At 29.9% G+C, this 12,378-nt stretch overlaps 1 protein-coding gene across 1 annotated transcript; it reads left to right on the top strand.

Annotated features, from left to right (window-relative positions):
* The first annotated feature begins 231 nt into the window (after positions 1-231).
* LOC108330645 (serine/threonine-protein kinase RIPK) lies at positions 232-2,938 on the top strand. The gene is made up of 5 exons (XM_017565141.2): positions 232-990; positions 1,294-1,429; positions 1,527-1,663; positions 1,878-2,001; positions 2,165-2,938. The coding sequence occupies exons 1-5, from the start codon at positions 607-609 to the stop codon at positions 2,761-2,763; spliced, it is 1,380 nt and encodes a 459-aa protein (XP_017420630.1). The 5' UTR covers positions 232-606; the 3' UTR covers positions 2,764-2,938.
* The last annotated feature ends 9,440 nt before the right edge of the window (positions 2,939-12,378 follow it).

Here is a 12,378-nt window from a genome sequence, read left to right on the forward strand (position 1 = left end):
CCAAATTTGTGACCGTGGATGCATGAAAGTCAAGTGGGGGCAGCTACGTCATTTGGCTTCAACCAACATCTTAGACTTGGGAAAACTCGGTTCCCCATTATCAAATACTATTAAAAATATACATTTATTCAGATACTTGGCAATTTCTTGCTTGCCAAACAACGCCTTCATTCCATCTCTCTCTTTATATATATTATGAACAAAAAGAAGAAATCCATGGCATATAGGACCTAGACAACAAATCAAAAGTAACTTTTATAGGAAAAAATCAACATTGTGTTGGTATAAAAGGGTGCTCAAAACCTCTTTTCTCTCTGAGCAGTTGAAGATTTTGGAATAACCTTTCACTTCCAAAGTCTTAAAACCATTTCCATTCCACCACCCTCTCTCTCTCTCTCTCTCTCTCTCTCTCTCTCTCTCTCTCTCTCTCTCTCTCTCTCTCTCTCTCTCTCTCTCTCTCTAAATTCCTACCTAATACATTCATATATCTCAACAAGTTGAACCTTCTTCGCGTATATATCTTGAGCAGTTATGAGATTGTAGATTCATTAGTATCATCATAAAGAGTTAAAGTTTCGAGCTTTAGTTTTTCGGTCTTGATCAAGAATGACCCTCATGAAAAGCATATGGAAATCCATCTTCCCGGGTTGTTACAAGGGTGAGTATCCATCTCCGAAGCCAAAGAAGGTGGTGGCTACAAAGCCAAATTCTTCTCACAGGATTTCTGTGACGGATTTGAGTTATCCAAGCACGACTCTTTCAGAGGATCTCTCCATTTCTCTGGCGGGGACCAACCTCCATGTTTTCTCACTTGCTGAGCTCAAGATCATCACGCAGTCTTTCTCTTCTAGCAACTTTCTAGGAGAAGGTGGATTCGGACCAGTGCATAAAGGGTTCATCGATGACAAGCTCAGGCATGGCCTTAAGGCTCAACCCGCGGCTGTTAAGCTCTTGGACTTGGATGGCTCGCAGGGCCACAAAGAGTGGTTGGTAAGTACTTTTTTTCCCCTCATTAATTTGTGACAAACACCAACCCACGGTCTGATAATGAGTGCTTTTTCAGATATTTACTTTGATTATGTAGATGAAAGTGCCCTCTTATTCTCTTAAAAGTTTTTGGCGCATATAGTTTAGTCAAGCATTTAATTCAATGAGTGTCAGAAATTAGTTTTAAAATGTCATATATGAATGTCACAAATTAGTTTTAAAATTTAAATGGGGTCCTTCAAGAATATGTGTACAAAGAATGAGCGGTGAGCTTTTGGTTTTCTGACTTGTGTGTGCTGATGACAGACCGAAGTTGTTTTTCTGGGGCAACTGAGGCATCCACATCTGGTGAAGCTGATAGGATACTGTTGTGAAGAAGAACACAGACTTTTGGTATATGAATATTTACCAAGAGGCAGCTTGGAGAATCAATTATTTAGAAGTAAGATTTTTATTCATTATCAATTATCTTTAACTGAGTATTAAGTACTAATTAACCTCTTGATGACTAATTATCTTTATTGTGGCAACTTATCCAGGATTCACAGCATCACTACCATGGTCAACGAGAATGAAAATTGCTGTTGGGGCTGCCAAGGGTCTAGCCTTTCTTCACGAAGCCGAGAAACCAGTCATCTATAGAGATTTCAAAGCTTCCAACATCTTGTTAGACTCTGTAAGTGTCCCTAGTTTCTTTACTGTTCCATTATAATCATATAAACAAGTTCATAACTTGTGTTTATTTGATATAACACTCTACATAAAGAGTGTAAAGAGATTTTTGTTTTAAGAAAAGAGAATAACATGAAATATTAAATGATTGTTCGTATACTTTTTGCTCTATTTATTACTGTAACTCTTACTCTTCTGATTTAATATTGTTGTAATAGGATTACAATGCAAAGCTATCAGATTTTGGGTTGGCAAAAGACGGTCCCGAAGGTGATGACACCCACGTTTCAACACGAGTAATGGGCACACATGGATACGCAGCCCCAGAATATGTGATGACAGGTAATTAACTTAATTAATTTTCAATGCCAACTAATCCACTTTTCTAGTAACAATTAAGTGTATTAATTACTGGTTTTGTACCTAAAAAAGTGGAAGCATTAGCTGTTTATGCTCAACTCGAGGTAGAAACTAAACATTATGTCAATGTGTTTGTTTATTTTAGGTCACTTGACAGCAATGAGTGATGTGTATAGTTTTGGGGTAGTGCTGTTGGAGTTGCTGACAGGGAGAAGGTCAGTGGACAAGAACCGTCCTCCAAGGGAACAGAACCTAGTGGAGTGGGCAAGGCCAATGCTGAATGATTCAAGGAAACTGAGTAGGATAATGGACCCTAGACTTGAAGGGCAGTATTCAGAAATGGGGACCAGAAAAGCAGCTGCATTGGCTTACCAATGTCTCAGCCACAGACCTAGGAGCAGACCCTCCATGAGCACAGTGGTTAAGACCCTTGATCCACTTCAGGATTTTGATGACATTCCAATGGGAACATTTGTTTACACTGCTCCACAAGATCATAACAATGAAGTGCATAGGGATGCAAAGGATCAATGTGAAACACCTAGAAGGAGGGAAAACGACAGCAATGGCCGACACCATCACAGGAACCGCAACCTTAACAGGCATCATCCTCTAAAGTCCCCAAAGAGCCCCAAGCCACAACAATCACACACACATTTACGTTCACCGAATGATCACAACAACAAACACAGAAATGGTAGACGAATTGGATCAAACTCTCCTCCAGGAACCATTAATATATAGGATACGTAAAAATCATCATATATACTGTATATACAAAGATATTTTCACTTCATTTTCCCCATACATAGATTGTTTAGTTTTATGTAGTGTACCAAGTTTCTTGTAGGCCCTAGCAAAAAAAACACAGAGTGAGCGTGCAAGAATTGATTAATATATGGTCCAAACATGGAAAACATGCATGAGTTGTCTTTTTTTTTTCTTTTTATTATATAGTAATTTAATTTCTTAAACTAAGGGAGGATTATAAAGTTAATTGTTTTAAATAGCATGTGCGTAATATAAATATTGTGATGAAGTTTTCTTGTGGATATGGATGAAAAGACTTTTTCAATAAAAATGGACAAATTACCAACTACTTATTAGTTGTTGAACAAACATATAAAGATCTTTCAATAACAAGGGTTGTACAGCCAAGAGGTTTGACCATACGAAAAGTAATGTATTGAATAACATGCCATTGTGTAAGCTCATTTTGATGCTAATTAATAAATAGTTTTTTATCATAGATAGTGGAGACAGCAAGGAACCCTCTCATATTTGTGTGCACTTGATGAATAAATAACGAACCTTTAGTTTGATTTGACAAAGGAAAGATAATCATTATGATGATATGATAGGATTGGGTGAATGATTAGAAAAATAAAAGTATTAATTGGTGGCTTTACTAGTCTATTTTACACGATATTTTTAAATTGAATTGTTACAACTCAATCACTCATTCCAAGTTCCGTAAATATGACTATAATCCAAAGCACTTACTAATAAAAATAAATTTATATATATTAAATAATTGAATATCATAATTTTATAACAATAACAAATAAAATTAAAACGTAATTTTATAATTTTGAATTAAGTAAGTTATATAACGTCTATTAAAAATTAATGGGTACACATAAAATAAATATTTGAAGTTGACTTTTAATTTTCTAAGAAAAAATTAAAATAATATTTTTAACACTTTTGTTATCATGGTATGACTCTTTCAATGGAAGGATTTTGACTGATTTTTGGTTGTTTTTTTCAGTTCTTCTACGGTTTTTTTCTACTAGCCGAACTTGTGAATTTTTTTTTTTAATTAGATACTTAATTGATGCACTAAATTTTGTCTACTCTGTCTAACCTATTGATCCAATTCGATATGCATGTAGTACTGATAGAAATAAAAAATAAAATAAAATATTAATATAATAAGTAATATAAATAGAATATCTATAATAAGAGCTATTAATATATAGTATAATTCTAAATTAGTATACATGTGTGTTTTAATAAACTTTGTCCTACACTATAACTACACACTTTTAAATTACGTTTTCTCTCTATTTCTCTTCAATTCTATTCATAAATTTCTCATAAACCAGTTAGAAAATAAAATGAAGCAAAACTATAATAAAACAAACAAAAATCTCTTTAAAATTGAAATAAGGCAACCTTACAAAAAGTTAACACGATAATAAGACAATATGTGCCTATTTAATCCCACTACTCCTTTATGTCGGGAGGGTTACTCCCTACACCACCCCACTTTGCTCCCTCCACCATCACATATCTTTAAAATTCCAAAATTATCCTTTATATTTTAAAATATCCTTTATTATTTTAATTTATATATTATTATTTAAATAATAAATAAAAAACTTTTTAGAAATCTATTAAACGGATGTGGCACATCCGTTAACGGATGTGACCACATCCGTTGAAGTTTTTTTTTTTAAATAAAAATAATAAACTAAAATATAAAATATGTAAATAAATGTTACGGATGTCAACATCCGTTGAAGGTGAAACGGATGTTGACATCCATTTTATAGAAGGGCAAATAAGGTATGGGGAGGTGCAGGGAGTGGTTGGTGGTGGTGGAGGGAGCAACTCTCTTATGTCGGTTCATCTTGGTCCATGGTGAGATTACATGAGGGCAGTTTCTTCCTGCACCTCTTAATTTTCTTCCTGCACCCCATCAAAGTTTCCGACATTTTTTTCCAGAATAGGAATGGGTGTGTTTCTTCCAAAAAGTGGATGAATGCCTTTTGGAAAAATGTTCTTACTTATATATTGTGCCAATATTATTGTAACTTCAGTGTTAGACAATTTCTAAACCAATTAAGGGGGTTTGTTTAAATCAATTTATCTAACGAGTCATCAAATAGGAAGAAATAAGAATAATATAATAAAGGTAAAAAAAAGGCACAAAACTAGAGTTGTCGGTCTTCTTGCGAGCAAGTACTTAGAAATATGTTAGGCATGTCCAAGCATATGGTCAATTCCTTTTTTTTCCCTTTTGAAACTGTCAACATTTCGTTGCATACCTATTATTTCTACCATATTATATTTTCAAGTGGTATTGGACTTGCAAGTCTTATATTTTTATGTTATACACTATTTATCTAAGTAGAGTTTAAAAATATGCGATTAAATGACATAAAAATTTGAATTACAATGAGTGGTTGATTGCATGTTTAGAGATTTAATTTTTCTTAATTTTATTACACTAGTACAGGAAAGGAAATATACACCGGTTATTTTTGGTCATAGACCTCGGTTTTCAAACCGAGACATATGAAAACGAGGTAAAAAGTTCGTAAGATACAAATTCGGTTCAATGAACCGAGGTAGTATTCTAGGATTGGACTCGGTTCAACGAATCGAGGCATATCAGTTCTTCCAAAATTTCTCCGGTTTAAGGTTGGTGAATAATAAAATATGAAATAAGGAGGGAAGATTCTTTTAAAATGGTATAATATTAGTATTTTATACCAATACCTTAATTTCTAAAAAATAGTCTCAAACATTAGAGGACTAAAACTAAATAAATAAAAGCACGAGTCGTGTTGGAACCAAAACCCAAGGAAAAGCTACGAAACCAAAACGAAGATTTGAGAGGTTTTAATGAGTTGGTGGAATTTCTTACGTTGTTGTCAGCCACCTAGGGTTTTGCCCCATTAAATGGTGTTCGTGATCATCATATATAGAAGCTAGAAAACCTACGTTGGAGTTCCATTAGGGTTTTGTAGTGTTCAAAAAACAAAATCATAGGATATTTCCTTTGTAGAAGGAAAAAAGAATGAACCGAGACAAAAGCATAGATAAAGCAATAAAACTTCGAAGGCGTGGTGGCAGAACAAGAAGAAACAGTAATGGTGGAAATATAGTACTCAGCCACCATAGTCAAGTGCTTGGTTTTTGTTGCTTCCTTCTTGTCATCGTTGTATTATCCTTAATTTTGTTCTTCATCTTTTATCTCATAATATAGGCTTATTATCATAAATGGAGAAATAAAAAGGTGATGGGGTTTTGGTACAAAATGTGAGAAGTTGGATAAAATGTGTATTTTTATTTGAAAAAGGTGATGATTTATTTGTTGCTCTAAAATGAATAAGGGAGAGAGACTAGAGAGAGTGAGATATTTATTTTCTTTTTTCATACAAAGTAATATTATCTTTTTTCATGAGTGTTTAAATGTATCTTTCTTTCTTTTCTTGAGATAGAAAGAGACAAAGATAAATAAATATAAATATTGGGCTGAAAATTTGTTCTTAAAATGCAGGCCTTGTTTTTTCCTGGGCCTCTATAATTTCAACACGTAACTTCATAAATTTTTGTATTTCAATGATTCTTCCAATGTTAATCAGGAAAACTCTAAATAATTTCAATTTTCGTTGTCCAGAAAATAATTTTAATTCATATTCATTAAGAAAAGTTTGAGGGACACCAACTAGAAGTAAATTTAGTTTAAATAAATTGAAAAAAGTATATTTAATATTAATCGAAAGATGTTTTTAATGATCATCAAGCAAAATCCTAAATCTATTTCTTGGCAAATAACTCGAACCTAAAATAACAATAACAAAACACCCCAATAATGTAGACCAAAACACAAGTATGATAAACTTTAGTGTAAAATAAATTTTCATCGACATTTATTACAAATCTTTTTTAATAGGGTGACAACTAAATATTTATCAAAACCATCAAGTTAACAAATGTTTCAATCAAAATTGAATTAGAAAAAAAATTCAAAAAGAAGAGACATAATTTTAAGAATAAAGAAAAAAATTAATTTTTAATTTTTAGATAAGATTTGAAATGATCTAATCATAATTAATCTAATTACTTTTATAAAATTTTATAACTTTTCAATTTCTTTTAATTGTCTTTGAATAAATAATATATTTTTTTATAAAATAATTTTAATTTTTTTTATAAACATGATTAGGTTCTTCAAATTTCCTAACCAAACTCTCCTGGAAAGAAACATTTCATTAAAAATATTAATCTACTGCAAATGATTGACACGCTCACGTCCTATTGGAAATTATTGATATTTTTTTTCTCCTAAATTATCTATTGAGTAGTATTAGAAGTATTATGCTATATATTATTAGTTAAAAGTTTGGGTTCTAAATAAGGAATAAATAGTGAATAATCTGATTCAAAATTATCAGTATTTAAGCAAGAAAATCCAAATTCATAATCTTGTATTTAATTTTCCATTTATAAACATTTAAGTAACATATTATATATATTTAAGATAAAAAGTAACAAAAAAAATATGAATTTCTTCATCTTTTACTAAAATCTCTTCTATATTATAGGATTTATTAATTAAATCAAAACCTTTTATAAAGCTTGGGCCAAATTTGTGGACTTAAAAGTTTTGTTGTATTTTCGTATTCTCTAATCTACTAAAAGTTGGTAATTTACATGTTTAAATTGATATTCTATTTATTTTTTAGTATCGGATTCGTTTCAAGATAAGATAATACAATTATCTTCTAATTAATATATACTTTTATATTTTATTAATTAATTAACTTTCTGTTATTACTAACTATATTTAAAACATATGGATTTGATTATTTAATATTGTAACTATGGAAATAGATGATAACCAGCAAAATGATTTGTGGAATGAGCCAGTGAGCTGTAAGCAAATGCATAATTTATTTATCGCATGTGATGATTCGAGGTAATCGCTTCCATTCAGCTCAATGGTGTGTTAGCTTGAGTTGTTCACAGAAACATTATCAGAAGAAATTATGTTCAGAAAAAAAAATTGTTAAACACTCTTAATGCTATATAGAAAGTGATTAAGCAATCAGATATTCGTTAATTCAAACAGGGTACAACCAATATATATGTATATATCATATTACACTGATATAATTATTATTATATATAAAAAGTGCATTCTGTAATAGAAAATAATTTTATTATTTTGTTTCTAATAGTGTAATACATAATAGTATATAGATGATAATAGTTCCGCCGTAGCTGGTAGTACACATGATTCATATATTTGTTTAATTTTATCATATTAATGAGTCATGAATTGAACATTGCCATATCATTTTTAATTTAAAATTTGGAAATAATAAATAGTTTGTATAAATTATCTTTTCTATATGTTTGATAATAATGTAAAATTTATATTTAAATTTGTAACATTATTGAAATCTTAGACGCGCTTTCCATATTGCAAGAGTGGATGAGTGAGAAGATATAGTTTTTATTTAGGTGGAGGTGGGAAGCATATGAGAGACAAAGAAAAGGTAGAGTTTTTATATATATCTCACAACAGACAACCATTGAAACTAATGAATCAACGTGTACCTGTTTTTCTATAAAACGTAATGCAAATTAACAAGTGATAATGTTGTGATCTATCCCAAAATCTTAGGTTTTTCGCAGCTATATAAGATATTTGGTTTGAAAAATTAAGTTTTTTTTTCTTATTATGAAGATAAAAGATACCATTTAATTAATGTTCTTGTCATACCGATCCGTTATACTATAAGTATATGTCGTCTAGTATAGAAATATGAATATGATAATTACTTATGAGATTATCATGGTAAATAAAATTTAAAGATAATTGAATCATTATTAGGTTGTCATATACAACTTTTTCTTCATTTCTTTGCAAATTACCCAAATGTTTAATTTTCTACACTGTTTATATATGGCAGTAGAGACGAGAGATTTTGATTTGTGGGCATGTGCAATGCAGCTAAGAGACGAAACAGTTAAAAGGAAGTTTCTGAATCAACTTCTCTTTATTCTTTAAAGTGTTTCTTTTATGTTTCACTTCACTCATTCAGACAATTCAATCTTTTATCACGCCTTCAAATTAGCAGACACACTTCATCATCATATTTCCCATCATTCAAACCTTCCAATTTTTTACTCATGTACTTTCTTCTAATCATAATTTCTTTACTTTTATATTTTTATTTCACTTTAAATTCTATTTTAAGATTACAATATCTTAGATTGTATAACTCTCTTAAATATATAATTTAATCATTTTAAAAAGAAAAAAAAATATATCATCTCTCTACTAAAAATAATGACAGATGTTTTAATTTCTTCATAATGTAATTTTTTTAACACAAATTTATAATCCATGTTGTTTCTTTCTTTCTATTTAAATTATAAATTATACTTATTAAATATTAAAAATAAAATATAAATGTTATGTTTAGATCAATTTATTATATTTATAAACTAATATTAATATTAGTTTAATTTAATTTATTAAAATAATATCTCACAGTGATAAAAATGTAAATAGTCGTCAGCACGTGTTTTTTCATTAATAACAATAATAGTATACTTTTTTATTTTTTATTAATAATTAATTGGTTATGAAAAACGTAAGACCCTCAACAACCCGTGTTCTAAATAAGTTCTAAATAATTATATTTCATTATTTTATTTCAAAAACATCATCACTATAAATAGAATTTTTTAATACTTTCATTATCCAAAAAGTTTTATTTCTCTAAAACTTTTTACTTTAAAATTTTTTCTGTCTTTTTATTTTTAATTTTAACTCCTTACTCATTTATCGAAAGATCAGAAGTTGTCTAAGGCTTTATTGAGGCGAGATCTTCATTTCTAATTGATTAATTTCAGCTATAGAGTAAGTTGACTTCTACCATTTTTTCCTTAAATTTTGGTGTCTTTGCATAAAGGGATTTCTTTCACTCTTTTAGAGTGTAAGTTTTCTATAAAACTATCTATTGATAAGTGGTGTTAAGGGTATATACTCTAATCAAAATTATCATGAATTGTAGGAGCAAATACAGATATTGGAGCCATAGAAGGAATTTTAGAGTTCTTCGAATCGTCGGAGCGTCAACTAGGTAAAGGAAACTAGTTTATATTGTTTTGGATTTAGTATGCATGTGATATTTGATATGATGATGTGATGATTAATTTGTGAAATTTAATTTAATCGTGAAATTTGGTATGTTAAGTGCTTGAAAAGTGTGATGTGTTGAATTGAAAACTTATGCATGTTGGTGTGTAGTGGGTTTGCTAATGTGAAAAGTTGTATATAAGGAATTTGTGAATGTAAATTTAGTGAGTTTAAGCTAGTGTATTTTTACAGAACTTGGGTTTCGAATAAATTAGAAGAAGGGTGATTTTTTGGCAAAAAATGAGGGTCTTGACCGATAAAATTTTAAAATCATGAGTTTTGGGATAAATATGTAGTTTTGGGAATTGTCTTGAGGTCATTTAGGATTTTGTTGGTCTCTTATTGTACAAAAAAATCTGGTAGATGGTCTGGTAAGGAGTCGTCTGGTGAGAAGTCATTTGGTGAGGAGTCGTCTGGTGAAGAATGGTCTGGTGAGGAGTCGTCTGGTAAGGAGTTTTCTGGTGATACGAGTTGTCTAGCAGTAACGAAGTTGTGAAACCTCGAATTTGGGGTTCTAGACGTTTGGACGTTCCTTATGTCGTTTTGGGGGGTTTTGGACCATTCTGAAGGTGTTGGTGATGATTTCCAAGTTGTTTTTCTTGCCTAGTGTGTGCAATGAGTTATTGTGAAGAAAATTGTGTTATTGTGTGATTTGGTTTACAGTGCATATGTTTTGATAATTGTTGATACTTTTGGCGGGGAGAATGACAAGAGGTTTTTACCCTATCCCTTTCGTTCGTGTAAGGAAAGATTAACCTATGAGGGGAGTAGGTCGAGTTATCCTTGTTTATGATTTTATAGAGTATAAATACTATCATGGATTATATCTTTATCGAAGTCTATGTTAACATTAAATTCGAATTATTGACTGGAGAGGTTAAATTTTAATTAATTGATTAAGTTAAAACTTTCAACTGTATCTGGACTAAAGTAATAAAAAAATGGCATTTGAATAAAATGATTGAGTCTAGATAAAGTAGTGATTCCCAAGAAAATGTGAATGAATTTAGCCCATACTATGTGGCTACTTTCCAGCCAAAAGTTAAGGAATGTATATATATATTAAAACTTGAGTCTGTTTTCTTCAGCTGGCTGCCATTGGTTTATGTATAATTTTCTATAATGAACACAAATATGAACTCTGATTGCTTCAGGTTTCGCTTTCAATTATTTATGCCAACTTTCCACTCACATTAAATTCAGATTCGCGGTTTAAGATTACGCCATATTTTTTTACCTTATCTCACACCTCCATTACGCAAACTACCAGCCTCTCTTTTCACAATATTTTATAAAGACAAACTTATTCATCGTTTTTTACCAAACCTTTTCGCTCAAGCAATGTCTATAAGTATTTATATGACTTATTAAACTCCTGTAATTTTGCAAAATTGTGGTTGTTGATTTGATTTAAGGTGATGACCTTTTTCTTTTCCTATAAAATTTCTAAAAGTATAAATTTCTTTATAAACGCAAACAAAAGATAAATACGTTACTTCTAAAGCACTAATGCATTGTACTAAAGAGAAGATAGACTTAGGAGAGATAATGAATTTGAAGAATTTAAGAGTAAGTTGATTGTTATTTTTTTTTTTAAAAGATTTGGAGGTGAATTAAAGTGAATTTGAAAGGAAAATTTGTAAAAATTAGCTTAAGATTTGACCAAAGATAAAAAGAATGATTTAATTGATAGAAATGAAGACTACTAAAATATATTTAATAGTAAAAGTAATATAAATTAATACTTTTTTATATTATATATAATATAAAAATTATTAAAAGAAGAAAAAAATAAAAATAATTTCTAAAATGAAAAAAAAATGTATTTAAGAAAGTGAAATAATTATTTTTAAAATATAATATGGAATCGAATGGCTTGAGTGCAGATGAAATAAACCTTTCATCCTGCAAATCCATTTTTATTAGTTGCTTATTCATTAAAACGAATACAATTCAAAATTGTAATTCGTCTTTCTCAATTAGAACGTGTAATCCATTCATCCGAATACAATATAAAAGAAATGTTAGAGAAAATTTGTAATAATGCAAATGTCATGAATCAAAATGAAGTGGAAATACTCTTAACATATAAAAATAGCCACCTTACAATGTAACTGCAAAGAAAAAAATTGTAAGTAACCAACTTTTGATCATCTTATTTTGTCTCTTTTTATTCTTAAAAATCAAAATCAGCTACCAAATAACGTTAAACTAAAAATAATAATTGTTATATTTTCCCCACATAATAAATAAAACATATATTTTTCTTCACACATTAAAGATAAAACAGAGAATCCAAGTTCCAGTCAGATTTTTTAAATACATGGTGGCAGTGTACGATTTTTTCTATTCTATTTCCTCTATTTAGTTTAAATATGATAATATAGAAACGCTATGGTGACTCTCAAAAT

The sequence above is a fragment of the Vigna angularis genome, chromosome 4 (assembly GCF_016808095.1).
Source record: "Vigna angularis cultivar LongXiaoDou No.4 chromosome 4, ASM1680809v1, whole genome shotgun sequence".
Lineage (NCBI taxonomy): Eukaryota > Viridiplantae > Streptophyta > Magnoliopsida > Fabales > Fabaceae > Vigna > Vigna angularis.

What these genes read in the sequence shown, in the direction of transcription:
- LOC108330645 (XM_017565141.2), top strand. Translation starts at nt 607, where the DNA reads ATGACCCTCATGAAAAGCATATGGAAATCCATCTTCCCGGGTTGTTAC. An exon ending in AGGGCCACAAAGAGTGGTTG is followed by an intron (nt 991 to 1,293) that starts GTAAGTACTTTT and finishes TGCTGATGACAG; the next exon opens with ACCGAAGTTGTTTTTCTGGG. An exon ending in GGAGAATCAATTATTTAGAA is followed by an intron (nt 1,430 to 1,526) that starts GTAAGATTTTTA and finishes CAACTTATCCAG; the next exon opens with GATTCACAGCATCACTACCA.